Source organism: Primulina tabacum, chromosome 15 (genome assembly GCF_025594145.1).
Source record: "Primulina tabacum isolate GXHZ01 chromosome 15, ASM2559414v2, whole genome shotgun sequence".
Taxonomy (NCBI): Eukaryota; Viridiplantae; Streptophyta; class Magnoliopsida; order Lamiales; family Gesneriaceae; genus Primulina; species Primulina tabacum.
In genome coordinates this window covers 13897875-13912688 of record NC_134564.1, presented here as the reverse complement: position 1 = coordinate 13912688, position 14814 = coordinate 13897875, and the positions used below count along the sequence as shown (strand labels likewise).

The 14814-nt window shown below is 33.9% G+C and overlaps 1 protein-coding gene across 1 annotated transcript; it reads left to right on the top strand.

Moving 5' to 3' along the window:
• Positions 1 to 6355: 6355 nt before the first annotated feature.
• Positions 6356 to 9928, top strand: LOC142525891 (agamous-like MADS-box protein AGL15). The gene is made up of 9 exons (XM_075630178.1): positions 6356 to 6621; positions 7228 to 7303; positions 7403 to 7458; positions 7543 to 7642; positions 7730 to 7771; positions 7873 to 7914; positions 8006 to 8181; positions 8263 to 8278; positions 9836 to 9928. Exons 1-9 carry the CDS (start codon positions 6356 to 6358, stop codon positions 9926 to 9928), a joined length of 867 nt encoding a protein of 288 aa, XP_075486293.1.
• The last annotated feature ends 4886 nt before the right edge of the window (positions 9929 to 14814 follow it).

The window sequence follows — 14814 nt, the reverse complement described above, 5'->3', positions numbered from 1 at the left end:
GTTGAACGGCTTATAAAGGAGTTTACAAGTGCAAGAAAAATTAGAAGTATGACTTCTATAAGGAGAATGTGACTTTTAATTTGAGGAAGTATTCCTAAATTAAAAGTTGGCCAAACAAATAATGTATTTGAAAATTGTGATTTTCATAAACATTATTATGGACTAAATTAAATTAATTCAGGTTTTGAACTAATTAAACACTAGTGGACCTAGTAGAGTCCAAAAAATTAAGTTAATTCAAGTGTTAAATTAATTAAATAACATTGGGCCTTGTAGAGCCCAATTAGAAATAATTATTAAACTAGTGGACTTGAGTAAAATCAAGTAAATGTTAAATGATCTCAAATGTGTTTGAGACATTTAAATAAAAGTCCATGGGCCTTGTAATTGCTACAATCTCAAATAGAATTGCATGCATGGGAGATGAAAGGGTGGAGGCTACTTTTTCAATATCAAAGGCATGGCATGCCCTTGGAATACACAACAACTTTTTGCACAACCAAAAATTCAAATTTTACAAGCAAAAAATTCGAGCACCTCACTATGATGTGTAGCAAATAACATAAACACAAAATGTCGTACATATGGTGTTTTAGAAATTTTTACCTATCAATCACAAAGGATTGATAATGGCTCCAACTAAGTTGTTAAACAACTTAGCTCTTCAATGGCTAGACAATCTACAAGTTTCCAATGAGCACTCGTTGCTCAAAAATTAAGCCCACCACCAACAAGGAAGATCCCCTCTAATTTTGCACTAGAAAAATTAGAAAATTTTTCTTTGAGAAGAGTATGCAATCTTCAACAATTGAAGAAGCAAAAATGAAAGAGAATAAGGTATCAAAAATTTCGGCCAAGGCATTAGGAGAGAAGATGGAGAGATTTTCTTGGCTGTGTAAAAAGTTAAAGTTAGCACTTGTAATACCCGAGATTTTAGTTTGATACTTTTGAATTGTTATATATTATGAATAAGGCGATGGAAGAACAGAAGTGGAGAAGTGACGTTGCAAATTGAGTTTGTTGACAAAGAGAGAGACCGCACCCGCGCCAAGAAGTAGACCGCACCCGCGGTGCAAGGGCAGAAAGTTGTGTTTTGAGGGAAAAAGCCACCGCACCCGCGCTATGAAATATACCGCACCCGCGGTTGATGGACAGAGAGTTGGCTATTTTTATAGTAGGGACACCGCAACTGCGGTGCCAGACAGAGCGCATCCGCGGTGCTGCTACAGTAGGGTCACCGCCCCCGCGGTCCAAGAAAGAGCGCACCCGCGGTCGTTCCTTCTGAATTTTTTGAAGGTGATCCAATACGTGCAGCGCACCCGCGGTCCAAAGGTGAGCGCACCCGCGGTGCGACGTGCGCGAGAAAGAAAGGGGCCACTTGCCTTACATGCAACGTATATATGTATATATATATATATAGCAAGCACGAATTGTTCCTCAGATTTCAGAGAAAGGGAGCGAAGCTTTGAGAAGAAATATCCTTACGCCTTTCTATTTCGATCCGTCCGTCAGATTTTGAATCCGACTTCAGTACTGAATTCCTATCGACGCAGGCTACAACTGGACATTGGGTATGGACAGAGTTGAGTTCGAGACTTCGTCTTCGTCAGATCGAGAAGAGAAAGGTATAAATCGATGTTAACTGGGAGATCGACTTGAGTTAGATTTAACTCGAGTTTCCCTAAACCACATACTTGTATGGTATTGTTTTTATACCTTTATGTTTTAATGATTATGTTTATTCTATTGAATTAGAAAGTAGAAAGCAGAGAGCTATTGAGTGAGAGTCACTGACAGAGGGGCTAGACTATGACAGAGGAGTCACTGGCCCATTGCACATTGTCAGAATAGGGTTAGTCTTGGACAGACATGCCAAGACACTGGACGTTTGGTATATCGAGATGCTTCAGATATAGATAGCATCCTTATTGCAGATTATTCGATATAGACTAGACCAAAGTCCAGAAATAAGAACGTACCGCCACCGCGACCGGTAGTAGTAGGTGGGAGACTTGTTACGTTCTTATTCACCGGGATCCCTAGATTAGATGAGAGATGAGTCGAGTCTGAGATGCCGAGTCATGAGTTGAATTACAGATTGTATAAATTATGTTTCGTAGATTACAATTCATGTTTTATTTACAATTTGATTTCGATTTGCAATGTTAGATTATGATACGTGTTTTGGTTTAAACTGTTGCTAATTTAAAAATAGCGACGGTTTTGGCTTAAACCGTCGCTACATTTAGCGACGGTACATAATCCGTCGCTATATATAGCGACAATTTTAAGTAAAACGATCGCATGTTTTAAGGGAAACCGTCGCTAATTTTAGCGACAGAATTAACAAAACCGTCACTAAATATAGCGACGGTTACAAGCAAAACCGTTGGAAATTTTAAAAATGCTACGGTTTTTGGTTAGCGATGGTTCAACCAAAAGCTAACCAAAACCGTCGCAAATTGACTATAAATATCCGCACATCCAGTCCATTTTAACATACACCACTTCGCAAGATTTAAAATTTTTCTCTCTTACATGATTTTACCACTTCACAACACTTAAAATTTTTCTTCTTGCACGATTTTAGTCTCGATTTAGGATAAATTTTTTCGCTTTAATTTTCTGATAAATTTTTAAGTGTTAGTTAAGATCATGAATATTGTTAGTCTATTCCAACTGTAAGTTTTTTTAAATTTATTAAATTATTAAAATTAATTTTTTTATTTTACTGAAAATATTAGCGACGAAAATAATGAATTAACCATCGCTACAATTAGCGACGAAAATCATGAACCAACCGTTTCTAATTTTAGCGACGGTTTAATGATGATTTTGCATAATCCGTCGCTAATTAGCGACGGTTTTACATAAATCCGTCGCTAATATTATTTGCGACGGTTTTTCAAAAACCATCGCAAATTGTAGCTACAACAACGGATAAAATCGTTATCTTTGAGCGCATCCTTTAACCACATGGGCTTTAACAACAGTTTTAAAATAACTACGACAACGGTTTTTGTAGGCCTTTTTTTTTTGTAGTGCTTGGTTCTATCATCAACAAAAAGGAGAAATTTTTTAGAATATTTCTATTACCCTAAGTTTTGGCGATTGACAAATAACAATATTGATTTGTTACAAGATCCAGCCGCTCTTTTATTGTAATTTCTTCTTTTCGGTGCACTGGATCAATTCAATCCGTTCAGACAGAACACCAAGAGTTCAAGCCATTCACGCAAGGAAGTCAAGTTGTAGTATTTCTGAACTATAGCTACAAGAGCTCATTTGTCAATTTGGCCGGATCAAAGTCCTATATGCAGCACACGTGTTCAAAACTTATAACTCCAATCACACTGTAATTGGTCATACTTGAAAAAATCCAAAAAGGATATTACAAGTAAATTCGTTCAACAACACCTACTATAGAATCATTACATAATATTCTACCAACTCCCGAACAATAGAAAGATGTCTATTTTGTTCATAGTCTGTTAGTTTTTTTGAAAAGCAAGTAAGAAGCTTAAAGTCGCCAAAGCAAAAGAAACATTACATAAAAATTTAATGATAGGTACGACGAATGAAAATGACATGTCGATTCTGTCAGGTAACAGTACATATGATTATTGATAATCAAATCCGATTATTCGATCTTTTCAACTATAAATATGGAGACTCGGTATCAAATGAAACAATCAGTACTCTCGTGCATCTTTCAATTTGAATTCATTCAATATTTCCGTGCACACTTAAAGTTTTCATATTTGAAGTTGCTTCCATAGCACACACCTAAAGAATGTACGAGAACTTCAAGGATCAATCTTAACTACATTACCAACTCAAGACGTCAAGCTGACCGTTGTGTTATTTTGTATTTTTTTCTAGTGAATAGAAGGTTTTGAAAACTTTGAGAGTTTAGTAACATTGTGAGAATATGGTGAAATGATTAGTCTAGAAATTAATGCTTAATACTATAATATAAACTTAGAAAATCTTATTTAAATCTATAAATTTTAATATAATCTCAATAATTTTTCCATAAAAAAACAAACACCAAAAAATATTAAAACTTCACACATGGTTACTAATTATATATTATTATTCAAGAGTTCCATAGAAATATGGATGATAAGCCAATTGAATTAGAAAGTCGTAAAATTTGGAAACTCGGAACGATGGCACTGTCAAGCCATATCTCATGTAATTAACAACGTGTGTTTATATCATTGAAATAATTATCTAAATATGATAAACTTTTGTTATTGCAAATTTACGGTTTCCCTCATCTAAAAATTTAAAATATAAGTAAAGATAAGATTTAATTTAAAAATAAAGATAAATATATGATTAAATATTTAAAAAGAGAGGCTATTTTAGGAAAGAAAAATTCTTCAAGACAGTTATATAATAAATATATAATTATAATTTAAATAAAGTTTCACCAAATCAATTAGAAATAGTTAGTACAGGAATCCCGAATTTAATTATAAAGTATAGATAGGATTAAGCAGCAAACACATTTTAATAACATTCTTTACGCCTATAGAAGCTATATTTAAAATTTCTAAGGAAATAGATTCATTACTTATATATATATTACTATTATCTTAAATTGATACTCTAGAACATGACCAAGGATGACAATGTGTATGGGTGGCGTAGCACATGTACTTAAACCAAACTCAACTTATTTGCGTTGGGTATAGAATCTTATGCGACATGATCCATTGTCATCTTGACATACGACCGCGATACATACATACATATTAAAATTAATGATGATATTTAATTTCGACAAATACATTTAATTAGAAAAATTTTATCTCATTGTATTTTGTATTTTATTTTGGTTATCTGTTTAGGCATAGTATGGTACACATGATAGGATAAATATGTGATATATAATATAAGGATAAGTTAATGATAAATAAGATGTAGGATATTATATTTAATGTTTGGTATGATTTTAATAAAAGTGATTAAATTTATATATTAGATTGTAATGACAAAATTAACCTTATCATAATAAATTTTATAATTTCAACGTTGTTGCTTGAGTTCATAGTTTTTATCTGTTCTTGCGCCGATAGTGCTTGCATGATTTATTTATTTTTACCTAATTTTTTATATTATATAATATGATAATTGAGCCCTTGATTTTGTGAGTCAAGTCAAATATCAATTTTTAAGGTTAATCGAGTGATACTAATAATTTTATTGATAATTATAAAAATTATTTATATAATTATCTCGAATTCATTTATATAATTATCATATTATATAATATATAAAAATAAATAAAAATATTTATTTGATTTTAATTTCTATCTACTAGCATAGATTTATAAAAATCATTTATAAATTGAGGGCAATTAAGTCATTTGTAGTGTATTTCATCATTAAATTAAAATTATCACACCTAATAGAAGAAGCATTTTATCCTTCTAAAAAATTATTTATCAAGGGCACATGATATTATCATAGGCTTTTTAAAAAGGTACCAAACATGGGATAAGGAGGATTATTTATCAATCCCTCCCTTATCCCATGTACCAAACTATGCCTTATAGTATGCCCTATTAAATTTATTACATATCATTTAAAAATTTATGTACCTAAATTATGCAAAATAAGTGATATTAGAAGTAAAAAAAAGGAGAGAATACTTCTGCTAAGGAGCAATTCGAACAAAAAAAAAAAAAACTTATGATTTTTATTACAAAATATCTTTCGGCTACGCAAAAAATATTAAGGCTAAGTAATAATTAAAAAATTGTAAAATTAGTAATTAGTTTTAGGAATAAAACATTAGCTTTGAACATCCATGATAGATAAAAATTGATCTACCATGGACAATTAATTATCAGATTTCAACGACACCCATGTCTAAAAATCCTAAAAAATTGGAAACCGAGACCTATGATTAAAAAGTTTATAAAAAATATATAAGACCGTCTCTATTTTATAAGATATATATCTTAATCAATCTGATCCTATCAATAAAAAATATTAGTTTTTATCTCAAAAATATTTTTTTTATTTCAAATATGGATCAAGTCAAATTTTATCGCGGATTAAAAAATTTATCGCTCTGCCAATAAAAAACGAGACTTGTTGATCTAAATACTTCTGTAATTAGAACTTTAAAGATTTTACCAAATCTAAACCACCAATAATAATAAAAAAAAAAAAGCACTATAAGTACGTCTCCTGTTCAAAGAGTCCTACATGCATCCTTTTATTTCCTCGTGTTATCCTTGTTATAATAGAAGAAGCAGGCCACAGAGTACATAGAGCCGCCGTTTTGGGATTATGATAGGTGAATTTTTGTGCGATTTTGAAGAGTAAAAACAATTCAATGGCTTCTGAGAAGATGGATTCCGCAGAGAAAATTACCGAGGGCAAAAGTAGCAGCGGCATCAAAAGTGCGTTCATCAAGAGGCGTGATTGTTTGATTAAGAAGGCGAGTGAATTAGCTATTCTCTGCGGTTCCGAAGTTGCCATTATTGGATACTCCAACGACGGGAAGTTGTTCGAATATGCTAGTTCCGAGTACGCCCTCTATGCTGCTATCTTCGTTTCTGAGAATTCCTTTTCTGTTGTTTCTTTGGGATTTATTCATGTGTTTGTTCGTTCATGAGAATTTTTTCGGTGATTTAATATGAGAAACAAAAGAGTATGGATTCATGTGGTAACAAAACTAATTAAAGTTAATTATTTAACAATTATACTATAATAATGTTGATTTGATTTTTATAAACTAAATTATCTACGATATTATAGGTACTATAGAATTTAAATCAAATTTACAGTTTCAGATTATAGTATGATTTCGGTAATGGCCACTAACTTTTAGGAACCTGTACCAAACCGGTTTGTAAATTCTGGGTTTTTGTTTTAGTTTTGGTTTTGGTTTTTGAGAGAACGGTTTAGGTTGCGGTTCACGGTTCTTTAGGAACTCTGGTTGAGTCTAGCTAGGGGTGGGGTAGGCGTTAAAGATATCAAAGCTTGTTATTTATAGTAAATTGTCTTTGAATACACATGGCTGTTGTTTTGTTTTTGTTTTTCGGGAAAGTTGTATGGAGATCTGAGAAACCGAAAAATTACGCTGATGTTCGAAAGATAGGTTGTATAAGAATTCGAAACTGGTTGAACTAAGATATGCAATAAGTAGTATCATGCAACACGATAAGCTGATCAGTTGAACGATGATTCCCTTGATCACTGCAGCATGGCGAAAATAATGAAGAGATTTGAAGAGTGCCAGCGAATTAAAAAAGGTGTTCCGGTGAACCACGATCCAGAGGTACGTGTGATGCTTAAAATTTGACATATCTATGGACTTTTAATCCTTCCACATATTCATTATATGTATCGGATTTAGTATGGTTTGTTCTCTTAACAGAGGCAAGAGGATGTTCTGAGAGAAGAGATGGAAAAGCTCAAACAAAAGGAGGACCAGTATGTTTTCTCACAAAAATGAGATTCTTGTATTTTTCGAAAATCCGTGTTGTGTTGTGTTGTGTCTTTTCTGTTAATTTGCAGGCATGTGTTGGGGAGGAATCTCGATAGCATGAGTCGCGAAGATTTGCAAGAACTCGAACAACAACTAAACGAAGGGTTATTGTGCATTAAGGATAGGAAGGTTTGTCCTTTAAATTAAACTGTGGACTTAAAACAAAACGTATTACTCTTTGATTGCTAACAATAAAAGACAATGCTACGGTTTCAGGAGGCAATATTGGTCCAGAAACTTCAAAAATCAAGGGATAATGTATGCAGATTAATCTCTTATTTTGTGCATCAGCTGATTTCTCGTACGGGTCCTGGAGGAAAATTGAAAAACATTTGTCCCTTATTTTAATTTTATTTCAGGAGCTACAATCCATGCAGGAGAATGTGACTTTACGCCAAAAGGCATGTGTAGCTCTCTCATTTTGCGTTGCGAAATTCGGCTATTGATGTGAATATATCTAAGTAATCTGCACTGGCTTAATATGATTCATAGGTTGAAAACCTTGAAAGGCTTTGTGCCCCGATCAGCTATCAACAACCAATTCTTCTCGAGTACCAGTTGAAGGGGCAGAGCAACTTCGAGCTCGGACAAGGCGTTGCCAGTCCCCAACTAGCTTGCGATACTAGCACTGGAGATGCAGACTTAGTGGACACCACCCTGCAATTGGGGTAAGACATTTTTTCCGAATTTTCGGCCTTTTATGTTACTGTTTTCCTACTAGGAGTATGTGTGTCTTGCTTTTCGTGTAGGCCTTCAACTTCCAAGGTTTGTGGAAAAAGGAAAACTCCATGCGAGGAAAGAAGAAGCAATGCCGATACTTTTCTTTCGATATAGGACCAGCCGGCGGTTTATGGAATGTTTGCAAATGTTTAAAAAAATTATTATGAACTTTTTTTTTACAAAGTTGTACAACTTTATATAAAAAATTATCTATAATCACTTTTTCGAATATTTACAAACACTACCTTACTTTTGTGGTTTATATATATTTTTTGCTTTGATGATTTTATGATCTATCTATGTCTTGATTTAGTTATTCTATATTTCTCATCGCACATATGGTTTTTGGGAATGTATAAAACACCAGGTGATTAGCTTTATGGACTTGCAGCCTCCCCTTTAAAGAATTCTAATGAATTTCTACGTATATTTCTATGTACGTGTTTATGTTGAAAATTTGGGTTGAATGTGAATGAAAATTAATAGTTGGTTTGAGGCCTACTAATGGAAGTAATTAGCAATTTGAAACATTTCGTTTGATGTACTTATTGTATAGTAAGGTGTGCAAATCAAAACTCGGATTTGTACTGAAAAGCATTGACTCATGTTCGAGCACGACCACTGTACGTATGTATGAATCAAAATTGGTCTTCTAGACTAACCCACATTTCATTGCTTCTAATTCTTCTTCAATTAAAATAGATGTCCCTATATATATACACACACACACATTGTTGCTATATTTGCTAATTGCAAGTATACGGTGTCAAGTTTTAGTACTCGATTTAAGCATATATATCTTTCTCATAGAGTGTGCAATTTAATAATATATTATTACTTACCATAAATAGAATAGTCAGACTTTATTTAGAAAATTTAATCGATTGTTGATTGATAATTATAAGTTAAAATGAATTAAAGCACACAAACGATCTAAAATAACCTAAAATAAGAATCTATACGTGCGGCTTCACTTGGTCTTTACAATATTGAATTATCATTGACATCTATATTTATAAATTCGACCCGTTTACTACCTTAGAATTCTCAAATATACATACTCCTTTTCCCAAGTAGAATGTAGAAATTAATTATCTAATATCGATTTCAATATCCCTATTAAAAATCAAACAATAATAATTTCAATAGCATATTAATTCTTTTAATTGATTCGATGGAGTTTTAGATCTTCTAAACTATATAAACACTAATGATATATTTTCATATGGTTCTATTTTAAATCTCTCTCCCGAGTGATAGATTTCAAATAAATATGACACTCCAATTAGTGATCAAGTAATTGAAATCGCTAGAATCCGCATAATATAAATAAATCAAGAAGAAATTCACATACGTAAATCAACAATTTATAAATATATATTCGACCAAGCTACGTTGTCCTCTAGATTAAATAAATCAGTTCATGATGAAAAAAAAAAAGATAAAACAAATTAATGTTTTTCAACATCAAAATAATCGCCTACGAAATAGTAAGAAGAATAAGAGAAAGAATATGAAACTGCGACTCCATTCCTAGTAAATGCGCTCCCATCTTCGCACTTCATTCTTCATTCTTTGTATTTGTTTTTCTTGCATCTGCAGCTCCTCTTTCGTGGTAAGGATTTCAATATTTATATTTGTGTCCATGTTCCGAGACCTATGAAGAAGCTCGCACAGGTCTACGTCACACGCTAGTGTGTGACTGGTGCTGTTTCTGTCTCCTGCTTCTGCGTGGTTGCGCGCTTCTACTTTATGCGCTTCCTAGGCACGTAAGTGCTAGCGGTCACATGCTAGGTTATGTTTCTGGTACTCTGCTGGCGGCACACATGCTTCTGTTCTCCCTTATTTGTAATGCCCGAATTTAAAAAAAATTGAAAAAAAAAAGTTATTGTTCATGAGGTTACTATTCAAGCGCTGCGGCGCTAGAATAGTAGCGCCTAGGCGCTTGAGATGCAGGATTTTGGCGCTAATGCACTGAAAAGTGGTGCTGAGGCACTACAGACGTTAAAAATCAATATGTAAGCCCACCTTCACCTCCACCAATCATTTTCCTCCTCCTTCACGTAATCCTCATCCATCTTCTCTCCATTTTTATGAGTGATTCGCTCAAGAAAAACATGAAATGAAGGTAGATTTGTGATCCTCTAGTCACGGGCTTCAAGTTGACGTAAGTATTTCCCAATTTTATTCAAGTTTGGAAATGGCTTGAAATTTGGAATTAATATTTGAGATATTAAGATGTTGAAGTTGTTGTATTTGAGTTGGTTTGAATTTAAAAAGGATATGAGAATGGTTTCTTGTTTACGTGCAAAGAACAATTTTTACACCTTCAGTATTTCGTGTATATGGAATAGTTTTGTTTGGATTTTGGAGTTAGGGTCTTCATCAAACTTGTAGATCATAGAGTTAGCTTCGATTTGGTTTTTGAATCACTCAATTCCATGAAGAAGTGAAAGCGATATGTGATTTTTACTAAAACTGGTCTAGAACTCCAAGTTAGTACAGATTTGTGTACATGCCTTCTATTTATTCGAATTCTGAGATTCCTTGAATAAGATTCTGGATTTGATGTTCAAATGAAAGTTATAACATTGTCTTGTCTTAGAAATGATAGCAAACTGGCTTGATTTCATTTGATATTGAGGAAGTTATGCTCAAAATACTAAAATGTGCCAGAAATGTATTGACGCAGAATTCATGGGAATTATGTTATATGTTTCATATTATGAACGACTGAGTAAATGACTTTATTTGACAAAATTTTGTGAAGAATAATTGTTGGGCTTTTACTTTTCTTGCATATCCAATTTGCGGATCTTGATTTGAAGTAGTATTGAATTAATTATGAATTTTGAACAGAAATTGCTCTGTTTTGATAAATGATCCGAGTTCTTGAGTTATAGTAGACGTCAGGGGTTCAAGACTTCTCAACTATACCTTTCGATCTCCTTTTGGTAATATTTGAAATGTATGTTACGGTCAGTAACATACGAGGTAAAAGTATCATTTTATTTTAAATTGAAAATTCTATGGCTCGATGAATTACTTGTGATTTGATGATGATTGATGTCTTGAGATGAGTTTATTATGATATCTAGATGATGATATTGATTTGCATCATTACAATGCATATTGAGCCACTTGTCTATTAATATTTGATATGGTGGAGGTCGCCTTGATTTACTGATTTGTTGGACGTATGGGGCTATAGTTGAGTTGACATAGTGTATGCGGAGGTTGCTGCTATGGTCTGAACACTCTCTATAGGCGCATCATAGTCCTGGGATTGTAGAACACAACACCTCACCCCGAGCGGATGAGTCGATGGATGTTGTTGGGGGATTCTCTTCCCTTGGGTACCCTATGACCGGATGATTCACTTGATCTTGAGATTTATTGATAGCCCACAGCTTCTAATCATGCATTGCATTATATTGCATTTTTATGAATTTTATATGAACTATTTGTCATTTTAATTCTCATATGTTATTGATTGCATCATAGATCATATGGGTTTATACTCATCGCCACGTCGACTACCTCTTGTTTTCATGTGCTTGACGGTAGGTGAGGCGAGGCTTGGGATGCAAGAGTCTAGCTCCAGGCGAGGAGTTACGAGTTAGAGTGGGATTCTCGGATCTTACGAGCTATTTTATGATGTTTGGATTATTTTGGTTTACTAGTTATTTTGGCATGTTAAAACTTATATTTCAAATATTTGAGAACTTTAAATTATTTTGACGATATTTATGTCAGTTTGTGAACCACAGATTATGTGTTTTACTCAATCGTTTGGTTTGTTACATTTATAATTATTAGTATTACTGTCAGACCCGGGGCCCCACATTAGGTGGTATCAGAGCGTAAGATATTTGGGAACAAGGTAGATCGAGTCAGTTTGAATTGCTTGATCATGTTATATATTTGCTAGCATTTTCACTGTTCCATAATGTGAAATATATGATTATAATTGATATATTATATTGTTGAGCTTTATTCGAGATTTTTGAGATTTATTGAGTCTCGAGAGCCGGAGATGGTTGATACAAAATTGAGATGATTATGATATTGTGATTTTATATGTGTTTGATATATTGTATATCAGACATGGCTACTCGAGGTAGAGGTCATGGTAGACCTAGACAGAACATACTGTTAGAGTATGTGCCCGTCGAGCCAAGTGTTGGCCGAGTGTTCACAATGAAACTCTATGTATAAACAATCTTTATTTTAATAATATTTGAAATTATTGTTTTGGCACATCTTTATCTGTATACCCATGCTAGTGTCATAGATAAACTCTTTGAATATACAAATAGTTGAAAGAATATGAGATGCTCATATGATGAGTATCATGAAACTTGTATTTGCAATACTGTATATTCTAAACAGTTCCTAGCCGATTCAGCCGCCGCTAAGAAGGATATAGGCCGCTCGAGTTTGAGACTAGTATTTACGATGTGAATATCATGTTTCATTGGTAGGGGACATTGTGATGTCCGAACATGCAGATAGGTGCTCCTTGTAGAGTGCACTGAACAACCCTCCATAAAGGACTTTCCAAGTGGTTCTCACTTATCGAGTGGAAACGTCCTAGTTTATATTTGTACACCATTAGTCCTTATGACTGGAGACAACATTGAGACTCTATGTGTTAGCATTGCACTTTGACTTGTTTACCGACTCTCATGGGGTCATCCGGTGGCAAGGTTGGGTGTTTTGTCGAAACATATAGGAGTCGGTACATTGTAGTCGGGGATTCACCGCTTACCTTCGGGTATGGATATCCTATGTGATCACATGTATATGTAGTATGAAATCTCTGATCAGAGTATGGTTGTAATTATGAAAGGGGTTTCATAGATTACACCATCGATGCAACTACGACATGACACATAGTATCGATTCTTTGACAGCTCTCGATATACCAATAGTTGTCGAATCGGTCAGGATATATGAGTTGAAGGGACTGTACTGTATACTAACCATAATTGAATCGTTCTTGCAGGCACTATCATTTGATACCTAGGGAATCATGTAAGCGATGCTGATAGGCGTTTAACATGATTGGTTGGGTACTATCAGTCTTGAGTTCTGACATTCTTATTATCAAGGAGTTGATAATCAAGAATGGAGCAACTGGGGCATGCTCATATAAGGACATGTTTAGTTCCGAATCACATTGAGATGTTGTGGGGACCCGAACTTAATTCAATTCTTAATCACTTTCTGGGAATAATTAATCAATTAAAATAAACAGGGTCTAAATTTTTTTTTTTAAAATACGAGAGTACGCAGCATATGAAATAAATCATATCTCATTTACAAGATCACTATTCAGATCTAAGTACCAGTCCTGTACAATCATAAATCATAATAACTATTGTTTCTTCACTACATCTCAGGTGATATAACAGATATACTCCTAAGTCCGGATCTCCACGCTAACTGTCTTCTCTCATCCTCTTCTTGACCCTGATCCAGCCCCACCTATTGTCATGCACACATACAAAACAAGACAACAGCCGGATAACTCCGGTGAGAATAAATCTCAGTATAAACAATGTAAACATGCAATTATATAAAAACATATATAAACGCATAAATAAGATATCATTAACATGTAGCAACTCAACAAACATGAATGATATAAAACTGTAAATCAACTAGTCGTATCAGACTTGACTCCAACAACGCGTCGTCTTAGACTCGACTCAACTCTAACCTAGGGATCCCAATGTCTGGATATTGATAATTATATCGAATCTCAGTCGATAGGAATGAATCAACCCTATACGGCATCGATATAATTCATATATCCAGTGTCTGGGCGAAACAGCCGCAGAATTGACGAATCAGTCAAGAATTAAGCGAATCAGCCAATAACTAGACGAATCAGCCAGTAATTAAGCGAATCAGCCAAAGTTTAGACGAATCAATCGATAACTAGACGAATCAGCCAATAACCAGACGAATCAGCCGGTGACTAGGCGAATCAGCCAATGACTAAACAATCAGTAGTCAATACATGCAGTGGATATAAATCAATAGACTACAAACATCAATCTCATCAATTACAAATATCAATGCAATAAACTAAGTATGTGATTTAGGGAAACTCGAGTCAAACCTCACTCGAGTTGTGCAATCCCAACTCAACATTAATTTATACCTTTCTTTCTGATACTCTGACTCTGTCGAAGTCTCGAACTCAAAGCCTGTCAATACTCAATCTGACAATAACAATATTGAGGAATACAATATCAATACCCCAATCAATCGATACTGGATATAATCAGAACTAAATCGAATTCTGTTTCAACGGCATAACTGCACAATCTCAATATACCCAGCAATACAAATCAACAGATATCAATTCCAACATCTCATAATTGATACCATACAAATCTGATATCAAATCTCAATCAAATCAACTCTGAAAATCATAACAAATCTGTAATCGATCTGTTTCTCAATCTGACTTCAATTCTACGATGTCTAACATGTCAAGAACATCATATAAGAATCCTATCTGATTCTGGCAATACCATAATTTCAACACATATCAAAACGTAACAAAA